The following is a 13,277-nucleotide window of genomic DNA, read 5'->3' as shown; positions in this document are numbered from 1 at the left end:
TCAGTGATTTGCATGTTTCCTTGGCCGCAGCTGTAGTTCTTGCTACGTGGCGGGACTTTGGATCCAGTAGCGGGCGAGTCGCTGAGTGGCAACCAGTTCTAAAGGATACTGAGAGACACTCCGTCGGGGGATGATTTCTCGGCAATGAGGCGCCGCTTTTGTGTATGTGTGTGCTCCTTCCATCCAGGGCAGATAGGCGACGGTGGTGGTTGCACACGGCGTCTCTTTGGCGGTTTGGCTCTCCAAGTTGTGGAACCGGTGGCCCTTTTAGGTCAGTTCAGATGGGTCGGAGCTGTTGTCTTCTCTCGCGGATTGAAATAGCTGAAGAATGGCGAGCCTATGATTGCAACAGGGGTCGAAGGGCAAGTGGATGAAAGCAACGCCGAGGGACTGTGCAGGACAATGGACTGCTCCAAGTCTTTGGTAGATAGATACCCCATCACCGGCATGGGGGATACTGGGCATATCTTGATTGGCTTCCAAAGTAAGTCCTAGAAAGGTTTGGACTCGGGTCCTGGCTGACGGGATGATGGATGCCGGTATTATCACTGATCGCCGACACTACCGAAGGTGTTGCCAGCTCAGTTCAGTGCTCATGTCCAATTTCACAAGACGGGACATGCCGATAATGTATAACAAAACTATCTAGTTTTTACATTTCTGCTCTATTACGTTTCAACTCAAACCTCGCCTATAAACAAAGGTTGCTGGACTAGGGATCAATCCAGAAACCCGAAATAAAATTACAAACCCAGAACCCCCCAAGCCATTCTCAAAACGATATTTTAGCCTCCCACAAGAGCGTTGGTGGTGTCCATTTCCGACTTCTCCGCCGCTAACATCTGTAGCAACCTGTTGTGGTCCTAGTGATATTCCTTGCGTAGGCCTAAGAGATGCTGGCATGACTCATGGCAATCGGTTTCCTCGCTGCGCCAACCGCAGGCTTTCATCCACTTGCAAAACCTGTAACAACGGTAATACGATTGCAAATTCCTGCGAGCAAGTTTTGGGGCTGTGTCAGGCTGGGCGACAGAGGCGGCGGCGGCGGCGCTGGCCAAAGAAAAGACGGTGAAGATGGCGAGGACCTTCATTTTCTTTTTTGGAGAAAGAAGAGGCTTTTGATGGTTGGGTGAAAATTGTTAAAAGTGGCTGGGCTTGTTTCAAGGAGTGTTTGTATGATTATATTATAATGTTGTGAAAGCGACTTGAGAAGAGTCTGCAGCTTCAACCTAGGCGCTCACTTTTGATTTAAAGGCAGCAATAAAAAGTTTTGCTCGCTGGATAGTGAAGGCGAAGATGACCCTGACGAGCAGAGCCAACAAAGGGTGCAAGAAAACAAAGTCCGGGTTTGATGTGTACATGAATATACAGCTCCATTGTTAGTACGCTCGGTGCCGAGAGTTGATATTGCTTCCCACCGGGAAGTGGAAAGGGGATGTATATGTATACAATGCAAGTGACATTCTCAATTACAGCAATGTTGATATGGACATTATGGAAAACGAGTTGATGGTTTAAAGAGCCAGGTGTCATGCTCGATTTGTAGTCATGTCGTGTGGTCCCCACCAAGCAACTCCTGCACAACTTACAAGACTACCTACCTGGGTACCTAGCTAGGTACCTACCTAGCTACTCCAGCTCCACGTCTACAGAGGCTCTTTTACAGTGCTGGTGCCCGCTTACAAGAGTGGGTTTGATATGCGTCAATGATGGAGGCTTTGAGTCTCAGATTATGCCGCGGCCGACACCGCACAAAAGCTTACCATCACAAAAAACGAAACAAGGCATCGATAGATATGACACGACAGGCTGGGCTTCTGCCACCAAAGATGCCCAGAGATGAGTTGAGTCTTTCAAACACAGCAAGCAGTATGCGTGGTGGCGCGGTGGAATGTGCGGTGGAATATGCAGTGGAATAGGCGGTGGAACAAGTGGTGGAGCAGGCGGTGGAATAGATGGTGCTGGTAGTGGTAATGTAATAACCATTGGAACGTTTTTGTTACACGACAGTACTGGATGACCATGTCAAGAAACTGGCCAAAAGATCTTGGAGGCCATTCAATGCGGCCCATCTTTCTTGGCCAATGCAGGTTAACGTGAAGCCAAGTCGAGCATCCATTGACAAAGTATAGTGTTCCATCGTCACAGCTGGTGATGCCAGATTGCTTCCCAGGACTTTTGCATTCCTGCCGCTTGAACCTTTTCTTCTTCTTGGCCAGCAGCAAAATGTGATTGGGTTTAGGGATTTAGGTCGTCAAATCAAGCCACTTTTGACCCTTTTAGGGGGGTTTTCGGACTTTTGCTTCTTGCACAACTCGGCTGGCTTGTACAAGACTGATGCTGTTGACGTGGCGATCATGTAGTAATTTGGCGGCCCTACTTTTGTCGGTGGCTTTTACAATTTCGGACCAGTACAGGACTGACCTTCTCGGTCAAAGAACACATCTTACCGACTATTCAATTCTTACGGTTGCGGCAGCATAATTATACCATAAAGGCCACCTCCCCAACCCAACCTTTAACTTGTGTTAAATCTCCAAACATCAACCAACTTTCGTCATTTACCACCATTCCTACTTGGCACAGCCTCCGCCCCATAATCTCGACTTTTTGAAAAAGAAAACCACACTCAATATGCAATTGGTCAAAATCCTATCAGTCATGGCGTCGACGTTGGCGGCGGTCCAAGCAGACTCGGTCCAAGCAGACTCGGTCGAAGCATACTGCGTCAATCATGAACACTTGCGATGGCAGGTGCAGGACGAAGACATTGTCCTGGAAACCATAAAAAGCCAATGCAAAGAAGGGGGGATTGCTGGTTTCTTTGCAGCCAAAGACGCCTACAAACGACATTGCTTCAAGCTCGACTCGTCCATGGAACCCTCCGAATTTTACATCCAGTGGAGGGGCAACGGCAACCAGACTCTTGATGATGACATATGCGCAGAACAACTCGAAAAGCTGGTTAGGAACTGTGCTACTGGCGGTCAGGAAGTCCTGTTTGAGTGGTTGTATCTGTACGATGACACATCCTGTCCCTTCTTTTTTTGTTCCCCGACCCTTCGGCATCAACGAGAGGTTCAAGGGTCTTTTTTCTGTTGCTAATCATCAAGTTTTCTTTTAGCGCCGTTTCCGGTTCCAAGAGTTGCGAATAGCCCGACAGCGAATGAAAGAAGGGACTAGCGTTTCTTTTGCCCGAGGATATGGAGGATGAGTGACAAGGGTGAATTTGCAACCGAGTTTTGATTGTATTGCAAGACATCTTTTACGATATATTTGTCAATCGTCACCCAATGTCTTTGAGCCGCCAAACATTAAACTCTAGTCTTGTGCAAGGCTTATCAAGGATGGCAAATAAATGTTATTTCTGTTTGGTACCAATACCTGATTCGTTATATTAATCGGAAGAGAATTTGACTCCACCGATTGGATCCTGTATACGTTGGCGCGCCGATAAAATCCGGCACCTGATCAAGTACTGCACTTATTTTGGTGGGCCATTATCACTGGATCGAGCTTCCAACAGGATAAAATATACAAGGCCAGTTCAGGGGTGATTGTATAAATTGCAATTTTTTCCTAGTTTACTTTGACTAGCTTTGCCAGCCGGCAATGCCCGGGTCTCTGGCGACGTTGCCGATTCAGCCATGGAGACCAAAATAGAAGCGTGGCTGCGATTGAGATGGATGCCCTTGTCCAGCAAGTAAAACATTTGTGTTTCTGCTTTTCAACGAGATGCATTACACTTTGCAGGTCACAGCCGGGAGTAAATACGATAGAGTAAATACGATAGAGTAAATCCGATACCTCCTTCCGATCAAGTATTAACCTATAGACGCCTCCCAACAGCAGAGGAAATTGCACCTGCTCAAAAGTTGCAAGTGAATGTGATAGACCTCGGGTAATAGAGCGCCTTGTCCAGGACTTTGGCTGTAGTCGAGTGCATGGTTTGGCCTAGAACTAGATCTCTTTGCCATGCTGTCAGTCTCAGGTGCAGCAGCAACTCAATTTGTTCCAAGTGCTCATCATTTTCCAGCAGATAACAACGCCTGATTTGATGTTTTGATTGGGAGTTTGATTGATGACATCATGCCGTTTCCAAATCACAAGAGGGCCATTGCTCTACATCTTGAAGGCGGCAAAAGAAGCACGAAATTAAAGCAGGTCAACACCCAGAGCCTGTGACCTTGGCGTTTATGACCACTCCCGACCTCTATCAATCTTACCTCACGTGACAATGGGTCTTGATGGTGGATCTGGTACTTCAAGTTCATTGAGCATCTCTTCAGAAGCGGTGGTCCCGTTCTTGCGTGTCGAGGTGACCCAGTTTCGTCAAAGTGAAAGCACATCGGTTAGGTTGAACAGGCGAGGCCTCAAGCGTTCGGACGGTCTGGATCGCTCCACTGTCGGTGGAACGGATTGGTGATATGTTTTCCTCGGAGAATAATGACGACATAGACTTTTTTTTCACGTGGACTTGGCTTTTGAAATAGCGGCTCTGATTTACCGATTTATACGTCTTGGAATACGTTTTTTAAAATTGGCAATGAGACTGCTCTGTCAATTGACCAATCAAATCTGATCCTTATGGTTTTCTCACAACACGTCTGCACTCTTTCAATTGGTGCCGGCGCAAAAGACCAAGGGAAATGATGCAGGCTTGGATCCTGCAGGGGAACAGGGGAACATTCAGGGCGCTGGCAGCCAAATTGGCCACACGGGACACTGAAAGCCTGTCACAACGGCAACCAGACTCCCCCCGGAAAAAAGAAGATTGACAGGGAAAGACTGCGCGGTGCAGATCCTGATAGGGCGCCGAGATCCCGGTGGGACGGGGTAATCGGCAATCGGCCAGAACGGCTCTTTACGACAGCATGCCAAGTGGGCTGGCCCGCTTTTGCGGTTGCCCATACGCTCCATTGAAGATCCGGATTACGCGTACCGGACCGGGGGACGGTTTGACAGGATAGGGTTGGAAGACTGTACTGGCTCTCATTTAATTACTCTACCATCTCTCATGAACCTTGGTTATACAGTAGGAGATGTATGGACTTGGCCGGGTCATAGAAGAAAATCCAAGTGAGTTAGGGTGTGCGCGTTTTTGTCCAATATAAAGGATCCGAAAGTCAACCCCTTCCGGCTCCTTCCAATCGTGCACTCTCTTTACAGGACTTTAATTAGCAACCTGAACGTGCCTGCAAATTACAACGGTGGATTCTTGACTGAATTCTTTTTGCTTGCAATCGTCACAGCGTCCAAAAAGATGGGGCTTCTCAAGAGTCTCACCCTGGCCCAGAGCCTAATCGGCTCCAGCTTGGCCGCCATGGTGCCACGCGCCTCCGACGCAAAGGCCTTTGGGCCCTCCACAAACCTCAAGCTGCCGTACAGCCTCGACGACGCGGCGTCGGCCGTGGTCAGCATCGCGACCAAGAAGCCCTTTGTCGTGTTGGAGGACGTGCCCTCGCTCCGAGACGTCAAGTGCGCCGACGGCAACGTCGTCATGGCCTTTGACAGCGCCGACGCCATCCAGGCCGTCCGGGCCGTCTGGCCCAGCTCGGGCGAGTTCGTCGTCGTCATGAGCGAGAGCGCCGGCACCTGCAGCGGCGATCGCGAGCGCGGCCTGTTCCTTCTCGGCGAGCTCACCCACGACGAGGAGAAGCTGACCATCACGGCGGCGGCCGAGAAGCGTCGCCCCCGGGACGAGATCGAGGACGCGGTTATCGACTTTAGCCGGAAGAAAAAGGTGGGCGCTGGGCGGAGCTCGGCTCTCGCGGCGAAGAATGCCAGATCGGCCGCCGGCGAGAACAAGTCCGACCCGCTCCCCATCGCCAGCGAGACCTTTGAGGTGGACCTGTCGGACACGACGCTCGCCGACACCGAGGGCCTGTACCTGCGCGCGGACCGCGCCTCGTTTACCAGCACCGTCGAGCTGGAGGGGCATGTGCATTATAATATGGGAGCCATGGAGCTCGAGGAGTTCAAGATTCAGTTGCACGTCGAGTACGATTTGGACCTCAACGTGACGGCCAATATTAATAGCCGTTTGGGGTTGGATGTAATTAGTTGGAGCCCACTGTCCGCCTCTATTTCCGCCATTAGCATCCCTGGTATTATCGACATCGGGCCCAGGGCTACATTCTCCATCGGCGTCGAACTGGCCGCCGAAGGGCCTGTTAACGTCACGACCGGATACCATTCGACACTCGAGGGCGCCACTGCCATTCTGGACCTCCTCGACGAAAACGGCACCAAGGCCGAGGGATGGGAACCCCAAACCTCTGGCAGCGCAGAGGTGTCCACGCAGGTGGCGCTGCAGATCAATCCGTACGCAGACCTGTCCGTCGCGTTCGGGATCAACGTCTTCGAGGGCGCGCTGGACCTGAGCGCAGGCATCGCGGCGCGGCCGACGCTGGTCAACGCGTTTGTGATCGGGTCCGACTTCGAGTTCGACAGCGAGACGGGGCTGGAGCTGAGCGGGCCCGAGTGCCCCGACGCGGAGGAGGCGGGCGGCTGCTGCAGCAACGGGGCCTGGTACGAGAGCCGGTTCTGGTTCGAGGTCAGGGCCTACGTGACGCAGTTCTACCGGGTGCCGCTGTACACGGTCGACCTGCCCATCTACGAGGGCCAGTGCTGGGCGTTTGGCGAGGAGGCCGGGAACTCTACCGAGCCCGTGCCGGAGCCGCCCAAGTGCAGGAAGAAGAGGGCGAGCGTTGCTTGAGTTGTGTCGATGGGCCTTTGTAATGAGCTTTTGTTGATTTGCAAACGTTTGCTATAATTGCACCATATCGTGGAAAATGCTATTGATTTGTTGTTTTTATTTAATGCGGTAAATGTCTGATAACTCTACCATCGTCTTATAAAATATGGAATGGGACAGGGGCAACGGGAATAATGTGGCACATTGATAGAAAAGCTTATTACCGTTTCGTTTCATTGGACAATTGACTGAGCCAGTTCCGTCCTCGAGCAACAAGCCTTTCAAGGGAATGAACCTTGAATCTCAAAGTGGTAACACATTTTACATATAACCAAGGCTTCGTACTCTACCCCAAAACAGTGACAAAGCACGTTGATTCGTGGGGGTGAAATAGCCTTTATTAGGTACTTTTACACCTTTAATGCAGGGTTGTTATACCTTGGAAAGCAACGGGTCTAAATATAGCCAGGGTATCCTTGTCAACAACGACACCTTGTATCTGTTATAACAAATCCATCACGATTCACCGATGAGAGCAGCAGCAGTTTCTACAGCGTTTTCGGGAGCAATAAAGGCCATGCTACGGGTATCTTTTGTATATAGCCACGAACAAAAGAAATCGCATATCCCGTCCGATCGCTACCGCACAATGCCATGAGATGCCATGCAGCTCGCTCGCTCTTTCTGCAACAGCCCAAACACCTTGATCACAACCACGTCACTTCTTCAAGCTCTCAACATACTCCCGCACCAACTGATCGGTATTCTCATCCTGCACCAGGCCCAAGCCAAGCTCTCTCGAATAATCCAGGTTCCACGCCCAGCTCCTCAACAACCTCCCCTTGACCTCGTCCTCCTCAAAGCTGACCAGCCCGGCCTTGTCCTCGCCGCCATACCTCACCAGCGCATCCAGCATCTCCTGCACGCTGCTCACGATGCCGGGGAAGTTGAGCGCGCGCGTGTGCGGCGGCAGCTTGTCGGCGGGCCAGCCCAGGACGCGGACGAGGTTCTCGACGCAGACGCGCGGCGTGCACAGGGTGGCGCGAAAGGCGCGGTCGGCGATGGGCACGACGCAGGGCAGGCCGGCCAGGGGCTCGCGGATGATGCCGGACAGGAAAGCCGAGGCGGCGTTGGAGGGCGCGCCGGGCCGCACCGACACGGTGGGGAAGCGCACGCTGTAGGCGTCGACGAGCCCGCGGCGCGTCATGTCGTTGACCAGCACCTCGCACAGGTACTTGGTGGCGCCGTAGGTGCCCGTCGGCGTGGGCGTGGTCGCGGGCGTGACGAGGTCCGGCAGCGGCGTGCCGTAGACGGCGTTGGAGCTGGCGTAGACCACGCGCAGCCCGCGGTTCGTCGAGGCCAGGTGCGTGAGCAGCGCCCGCGTCGCGTCAAAGTTGACGCGCATCGCCAGCGCCGGGTCCGCCTCCGACCCCGCCGACATGATGCCGTGGAAGACGAACGCGGCGGTCAGCGGCTGGCTGGCCGCCACGAGCGCTTCCAGCGCCGCCGGGTTGGTCAGGTCCGCCTGGATGCACACGGCGTTTTCGGGGTGCGCGACCGACGGCGGCACGGTCGGGGCGACCACGTCGGTGAGCACCACGCGGTGCGTGTCGGTGGACAGGAGCCGGGCGGCGAGAAGCGGGCCGATCATGCCCGAGGCGCCGGTTATGAGGATCGTGGGTTTGTTCTGGGCTGACATGGTTGGGTGTGGTGTGTTTGTGCTTGTGGGTTTCTTTTTGCCTGTGCGTCCGTTTTTTTTCTTCTTTTGTTTCTTTTCTTCTAGATGAATGCTTTTTCTCTTTCGTCTGGTTCCTGCAGGTGCAAGAAACCGAGTTTGCAAAAAATACGTCTGCTTGTCCGTTTTTGGGAAAATCTTGTCTCTTGACTAGCAACAAAAGAGACGAAAGCCTAGCGGCGGGAATACACCCGCTGCCAGGTTCTTGTTATTAAGGTTTCTTGGAACAAGTCGGCCATGCCAGGGGTTGGAGGGGACGCGTGTCGCGGTGTGGTTATTGCTGGCGCGGAGCCGGGAGGGCGGTACGGTATGGCATTGCACCTTGGCTCTGGGACGGTTGTGTTTGAAGCCAAGGCCGGATGTGGGACTTGTGGAACGAGAGGTGAGTGGGAAATGCGGGGGATTGTATGGGGGAGTTCCGTTGTCGGGACTGAAGCCGGGAAATCGGGTTAAAGGCGTCCCGGTGGATTTGGAGTAGCTGCATATTAGTTTAGTACTGGAAAAATGTGCTAGTCTCGCCTGGTTCTAGTCTAGAGCAGAGCGGGTATTGTAGTCGGGAATGTATGATTGGTAGAAGAAACTCGATAGATAACATCTAACCATATCCAAAAAAGTATCTTCTTTGCCAATAATTATTTTCTTGCCTAAAAGTAGGGTGGTGTGTATTGTGAGCTACGGTGTTGCATGTCAACAAGCATGTTGGACTCAAAGCCTCCACACCATATCAGTTCCTTGGCGTCGGGTTTTGGCTAGAAACCCACATAACCCTCGACTCGCGCTCCCTGATGCGGGGTCCGCCCTATTCGCGGGGGTCATGGTTATTGGAGACTAGACTAGACTAGACTAGACTAGTCTAACTCCGAGTCACAGCAACAACACTTCTGAAGAAAACATGATTAAGGAGAGGACGTCAGATTCAAGCTATAGACCACCTAGCTAACCGACCTGACCAGATCCCATCAAGGCTGACCCAGTCCATACCCAAATACCATCCATCAACAGCTGTCAAGTAGATACATTCAAGGTAGTGACGGGGGGATATTGCTTTTTGCAAACACTTTTTTTTTTCCACAACTTTTTTGAACCCTTTTTTTTTCCCAGGGGAGAACTTTTTTTGGTTGAATAAGTCAAACCAATACCAGAAGAAAACCAGAAAACACCCCCCAATAACCCAAACCCAGGAAAATATTATCCTAAAATTCCGAGGTGGCCACTTGGACCATGGCAAGCATGGCTTACTTGGCAACACCAATGTAGTCAAAGCAGCGCTTAAAGGCCTCGGCCTCGAGGGCAAAGAGACCGCCGTGGTCGAGCAGGGCAGCCGGGGTCCAAAAGTCGGTCTCGACGCGCGAGACCAGGCCCGGGTAGCTGCTCAGACCCTGAGGCTCGGAGACGCCCCAGGGGTTGCGCAGGACCATGTACTGGCGGCCGCCGAGGATGGCGTAGCCCAGGACGGAGTAGGCGTGGTTGGCGACGATGTTTGCGCCGCGGAACTGGTCGCCGGTGGCGTGGGTGAAGGCGGTCATGGGGTTGATGGTCTTGAAGTTGACGCAGTTGTGGCGCACCAGGCCGACTAGGTCGGCGGCGTTGTGCCTCTCGCAGTGGTAGTACAGCGGCTCGCGGCCGTTGATCTGCGCCATGGCCTTGATGGGGTCGCCGCAGTGCGTCTGCGTGATGTCGGGCTGGTCGCTGTCGGTGCCCGTGATCCACTTGGCGAACGCCTTCTCGTACAGCGACGGCCAGATGTCGGCGCCGTCCGACGCGCGGCAGTACAGCGGCTCGTTGTTGGAGTTGTTCATGGGGATCTCGTAGTTGACGTCGACGATCTGCGTCTTGTTGTTGTTGTCGCCGCCCTTGTCGTGGAACTTGATGCTCAGCACCCGCCTCTGGCCCTCGCTCCGGTCCCGCTCGTCCTCTCCGCTGTCCTCGTCGCTGCCGCTCGACCTCCTGCCGCAGCCCCCGCCGCTGCGTCGGTGGCGGTCGCTGCCGTACAGGCGCGTGTCGCGGTTGATGGAGCAGGGGTCCGACCAGTAGACGGAGAAGAGCGCGGCGATGAGCCAGCTGTTGGTGCTGCAGCCCTGCTGCGGGTCGTCGAAGCGGTTGTAGGCGGTAAAGGGCTTGTTGTTGACCGTGACCTGGCCCAGCGCGTTCATGTTGTACTCCTTGCCGATGCGGAACTGGTTCACGTCCTCGACCAGCCGCCGGTTGAACATCTGGAAGAAGTAGTCGTACATGTCGCGCCACGATCCGTTGGGCGGCGTCCACCGGCCTCCCCTGCTGTCGCCGTGGTGTCGCCGGAAGGGCGTGATGAGCTCGTTGAGCGACCGCGTCACCTCCCGGTTGGTCACGGTCCTGCCCAGCTGGTGCGCGTGCAGCACCAGCCTGAGCTTGCCGTTCTGCAGCCTGGCCACCTTGACCTTGATGTTGTCCACGTCGCTGATGCCGATGCGCTCCAGGTCCTTGATGCGCTGCACCCGCGACAGGTCCGGCGTCACCAGGTCCCTCTCGTCCAGGATCTTCATGTCCTTTTGCGTAAACCGCTCCGCCTTGCGCTCCTTCTCGTTGAGCCGGAGGCCCGCGTACAGCAGCGAGTGGTGCTTCATGTCAAAGAGCTCGTCGTAGTCCGTCTGCAGCACGTTGGCCATGAGCTCCGTCACCTGCGTGTTGTACTTGTCGATGCGCCGCCCGAGCATCGCCTCCACGATGGCGTAGGGGTTGGCCGCCCCGATGCAGACGTTCTTGGGCGCCTGGTCCGGGCGCGGCCCGCGGCCCTCGTTCATCTGCGTCTCCTCGTCGTTGTGCTCCTCGCCGCGCCGGACGTCCACGAGGTCGTCGTACTCGCGCTCCGTCGCCGTCGACGCCTCCCCGCTGCGCACCTGGCTGCCCATGATGGCCGACACCAGCGCATAGGGGTCGATGGAGACCTGGCGGCCCTCGGGGAAGCGGCTCATGTCACCCATTTTGGTGGGAGGGAAAAAAAAGAAAATAAGCTGGGAAAAGCTTGTTGAAGAGGGAGGGAAAGTGACCTTGGGGGTTTTTTGTCCCAAAGTCTGGAGAGTAAGTTAGGTTATAAGGTTGTGAAGAAGTCAAACTACTGTTGTTCGTTTGACTGTTGGATGAGTTGAGTGCTGGTGTGATACAAAAAGACTCTGGTGACTTCGATGGCGTGATCGACCCCTTTAAATACTCGAATCTCTCACAGCCAACAGCCAACTTATCCCTTTCTCATCTTTCGTCTTTGCCTTCTAGAGCCACACTAAGCTCTGCCCATTTCATCCAGACCCCAACGAGTTTCCCCATCCTCCGCACGTCCAAGTGGGCTTACCCATCCATGCCAGGAAAGAAAAAAAAAAAAGTATCCTCCCCAACTCAAACAGGCTGCCTATGGCCGTAACGCCTCGCGTCTTGGCATATCCCCGAACCGCATCGCCACTGTGAGTTTTTTTCCCATACTGTTAGTCCCTTGTTTCCCTCTGCTGGTTCTTGTTTTACTCCTACTTGACCGGGAGGGGAACCCGGCGGAAGCAAAACACAAAAAGCCAAAGCGGTTCGATGCCGAAGGAAGGAGAGGAAAAAAAAAGATGCAATGAATCCTGCACTGTGAATGTCAAAAGAGCGAACGAGGACAAAATTCCTCACAAGAGTATCCTATCCTGCAGCGTTCAGGCGGCCGCGGTTTCGGTTTCATTGGACCGTTGCGGCTTCATCCAGACAGCCCAGATCCCGCACCCCCTCGAGCAAATCGGAACGCGAGGCATAGAGAAGCCCGTATTTGTTGGGATTTTTTTTTCTTCAGAAGCCCAGCCCTTGGGTTTGCTGTAGGAGGGAATTGAGCGGGGGAGCAGTTTGTCCATTCTTTTTGGGTTTCTTGCAAATGCAGACACAAAGAAACCTTGCGCGGTTTGCATTAACCACGTATCGTACAGACGTTGATGCCATGCAACGTCTGGGTCTGGACTGTTCGTCAACGACGGAAAGAAAAAAAGAAACATCGATATCAAAAAACCTTGTTTTTCACACATGGCAAAATAGACCCTTTTTTGCTGCATTGTCAAAGCTACCTGCATAATGGAACAAAAAAAAGATGCAGCTCCTGTCGGTTTGATGGTCAAGGTACTGCATGAAGTGCATGTTTGACGCCGGCAAGCGCCCAAAGCTCCCATAGACAGAGGACCCCTTTTGCGTTGTAAGCACACCACTTTGTCTGAGGGTTTCCCGATCCGTCCATGACAAACATAGCATCTCACCGGCAGCAAAAGACTAGATGAGTCCAAGCTCCCGAAGCTTCTCCGCATTCCGGAAAGGGTCCCTCAGGTTCCAGACTCTACTGCAAACGCAAAGGCCGCCGAGCAAGCGGAAAAGAATAAAGACAAAAAAAGCTAGGGAAATGTAATCACTGGGCAAAGGAACACTGTGTGTGTTTTCAGTCTTGAGGTATACTTTGTGAGCGTCCCAACAAAAACGTACACAGTACGTGGTTGACGGGTAAAGCATCGCTGCAAGACTAGACCTGGCTACCTGTGCTTGCTGTGCTTGCTGTGCTCTTTCTTCTCGACTTTTCGCTACTTCGCCGTTCGTCTATACTGAACCCTATCGCCAAGACTTCAAGACGACTTGACATGCCCCGCGTGAGGGGAAGACAATTGGGTACTCAAAGTCAGGCCATGACATCAGCACTGTCACTTCAAGATCTCGGCTTGGCAGCCCATGAAAAGACAAGACCGCGAACCCCTCTCGTCAAAAAAGACGGAATTTCCCTTGCCGTTTTGGAGCAACACTAACAGCACAGCTTCAGTTAGTGATCTTGGGCGTTTTGTGAAGCAAGTTGACGGTTAAGAACAATAA

At 53.3% G+C, this 13,277-nt stretch overlaps 6 protein-coding genes across 6 annotated transcripts; 4 read left to right on the top strand and 2 right to left on the bottom strand.

Annotated features, from left to right (window-relative positions):
* Nucleotides 1-144: 144 nt before the first annotated feature.
* On the top strand, nt 145-867 carry MGG_17032 (uncharacterized protein; the record flags this gene model as incomplete). Its single annotated transcript, XM_003715986.1, has 4 exons — nt 145-271; nt 353-484; nt 581-630; nt 790-867. The coding sequence occupies 4 exons, from the start codon at nt 145-147 to the stop codon at nt 865-867; spliced, it is 387 nt and encodes a 128-aa protein (XP_003716034.1).
* Nucleotides 868-2,661: 1,794 nt separating this feature from the next.
* MGG_08529 (uncharacterized protein) lies at nt 2,662-3,155 on the top strand (the record flags this gene model as incomplete). Its single annotated transcript, XM_003715985.1, has 2 exons — nt 2,662-3,017; nt 3,125-3,155. 2 exons carry the CDS (start codon nt 2,662-2,664, stop codon nt 3,153-3,155), a joined length of 387 nt encoding a protein of 128 aa, XP_003716033.1.
* Nucleotides 3,156-5,179: 2,024 nt separating this feature from the next.
* On the top strand, nt 5,180-6,939 carry MGG_08528 (uncharacterized protein). Its single transcript, XM_003715984.1, has one exon. The coding sequence runs from the start codon at nt 5,264-5,266 to the stop codon at nt 6,716-6,718; it is 1,455 nt and encodes a 484-aa protein (XP_003716032.1). The 5' UTR covers nt 5,180-5,263; the 3' UTR covers nt 6,719-6,939.
* Nucleotides 6,940-7,213: 274 nt separating this feature from the next.
* On the bottom strand, nt 7,214-8,801 carry MGG_08527 (uncharacterized protein; the record flags this gene model as incomplete). The annotated part of the gene is made up of 2 exons (XM_003715983.1): nt 7,441-8,801; nt 7,214-7,277 (listed from the first exon to the last, which is right to left on the bottom strand). Exons 1-2 carry the CDS (start codon nt 8,394-8,396, stop codon nt 7,214-7,216), a joined length of 1,020 nt encoding a protein of 339 aa, XP_003716031.1. The 5' UTR covers nt 8,397-8,801.
* On the top strand, nt 8,670-8,966 carry MGG_17031 (uncharacterized protein; the record flags this gene model as incomplete). Its single annotated transcript, XM_003715982.1, has 2 exons — nt 8,670-8,814; nt 8,962-8,966. The coding sequence occupies 2 exons, from the start codon at nt 8,670-8,672 to the stop codon at nt 8,964-8,966; spliced, it is 150 nt and encodes a 49-aa protein (XP_003716030.1).
* Nucleotides 8,967-9,667: 701 nt separating this feature from the next.
* MGG_08526 (uncharacterized protein) lies at nt 9,668-11,392 on the bottom strand (the record flags this gene model as incomplete). Its single annotated transcript, XM_003715981.1, has 1 exon — nt 9,668-11,392. The coding sequence occupies one exon, from the start codon at nt 11,390-11,392 to the stop codon at nt 9,668-9,670; it is 1,725 nt and encodes a 574-aa protein (XP_003716029.1).
* Between the last annotated feature and the right edge of the window lie 1,885 nt (nt 11,393-13,277).

This window comes from Pyricularia oryzae, chromosome 4, assembly GCF_000002495.2.
Source record: "Pyricularia oryzae 70-15 chromosome 4, whole genome shotgun sequence".
Classification (NCBI taxonomy): domain Eukaryota; kingdom Fungi; phylum Ascomycota; class Sordariomycetes; order Magnaporthales; family Pyriculariaceae; genus Pyricularia; species Pyricularia oryzae.
This window is presented reverse-complemented; position numbering and strand designations above follow the sequence as displayed.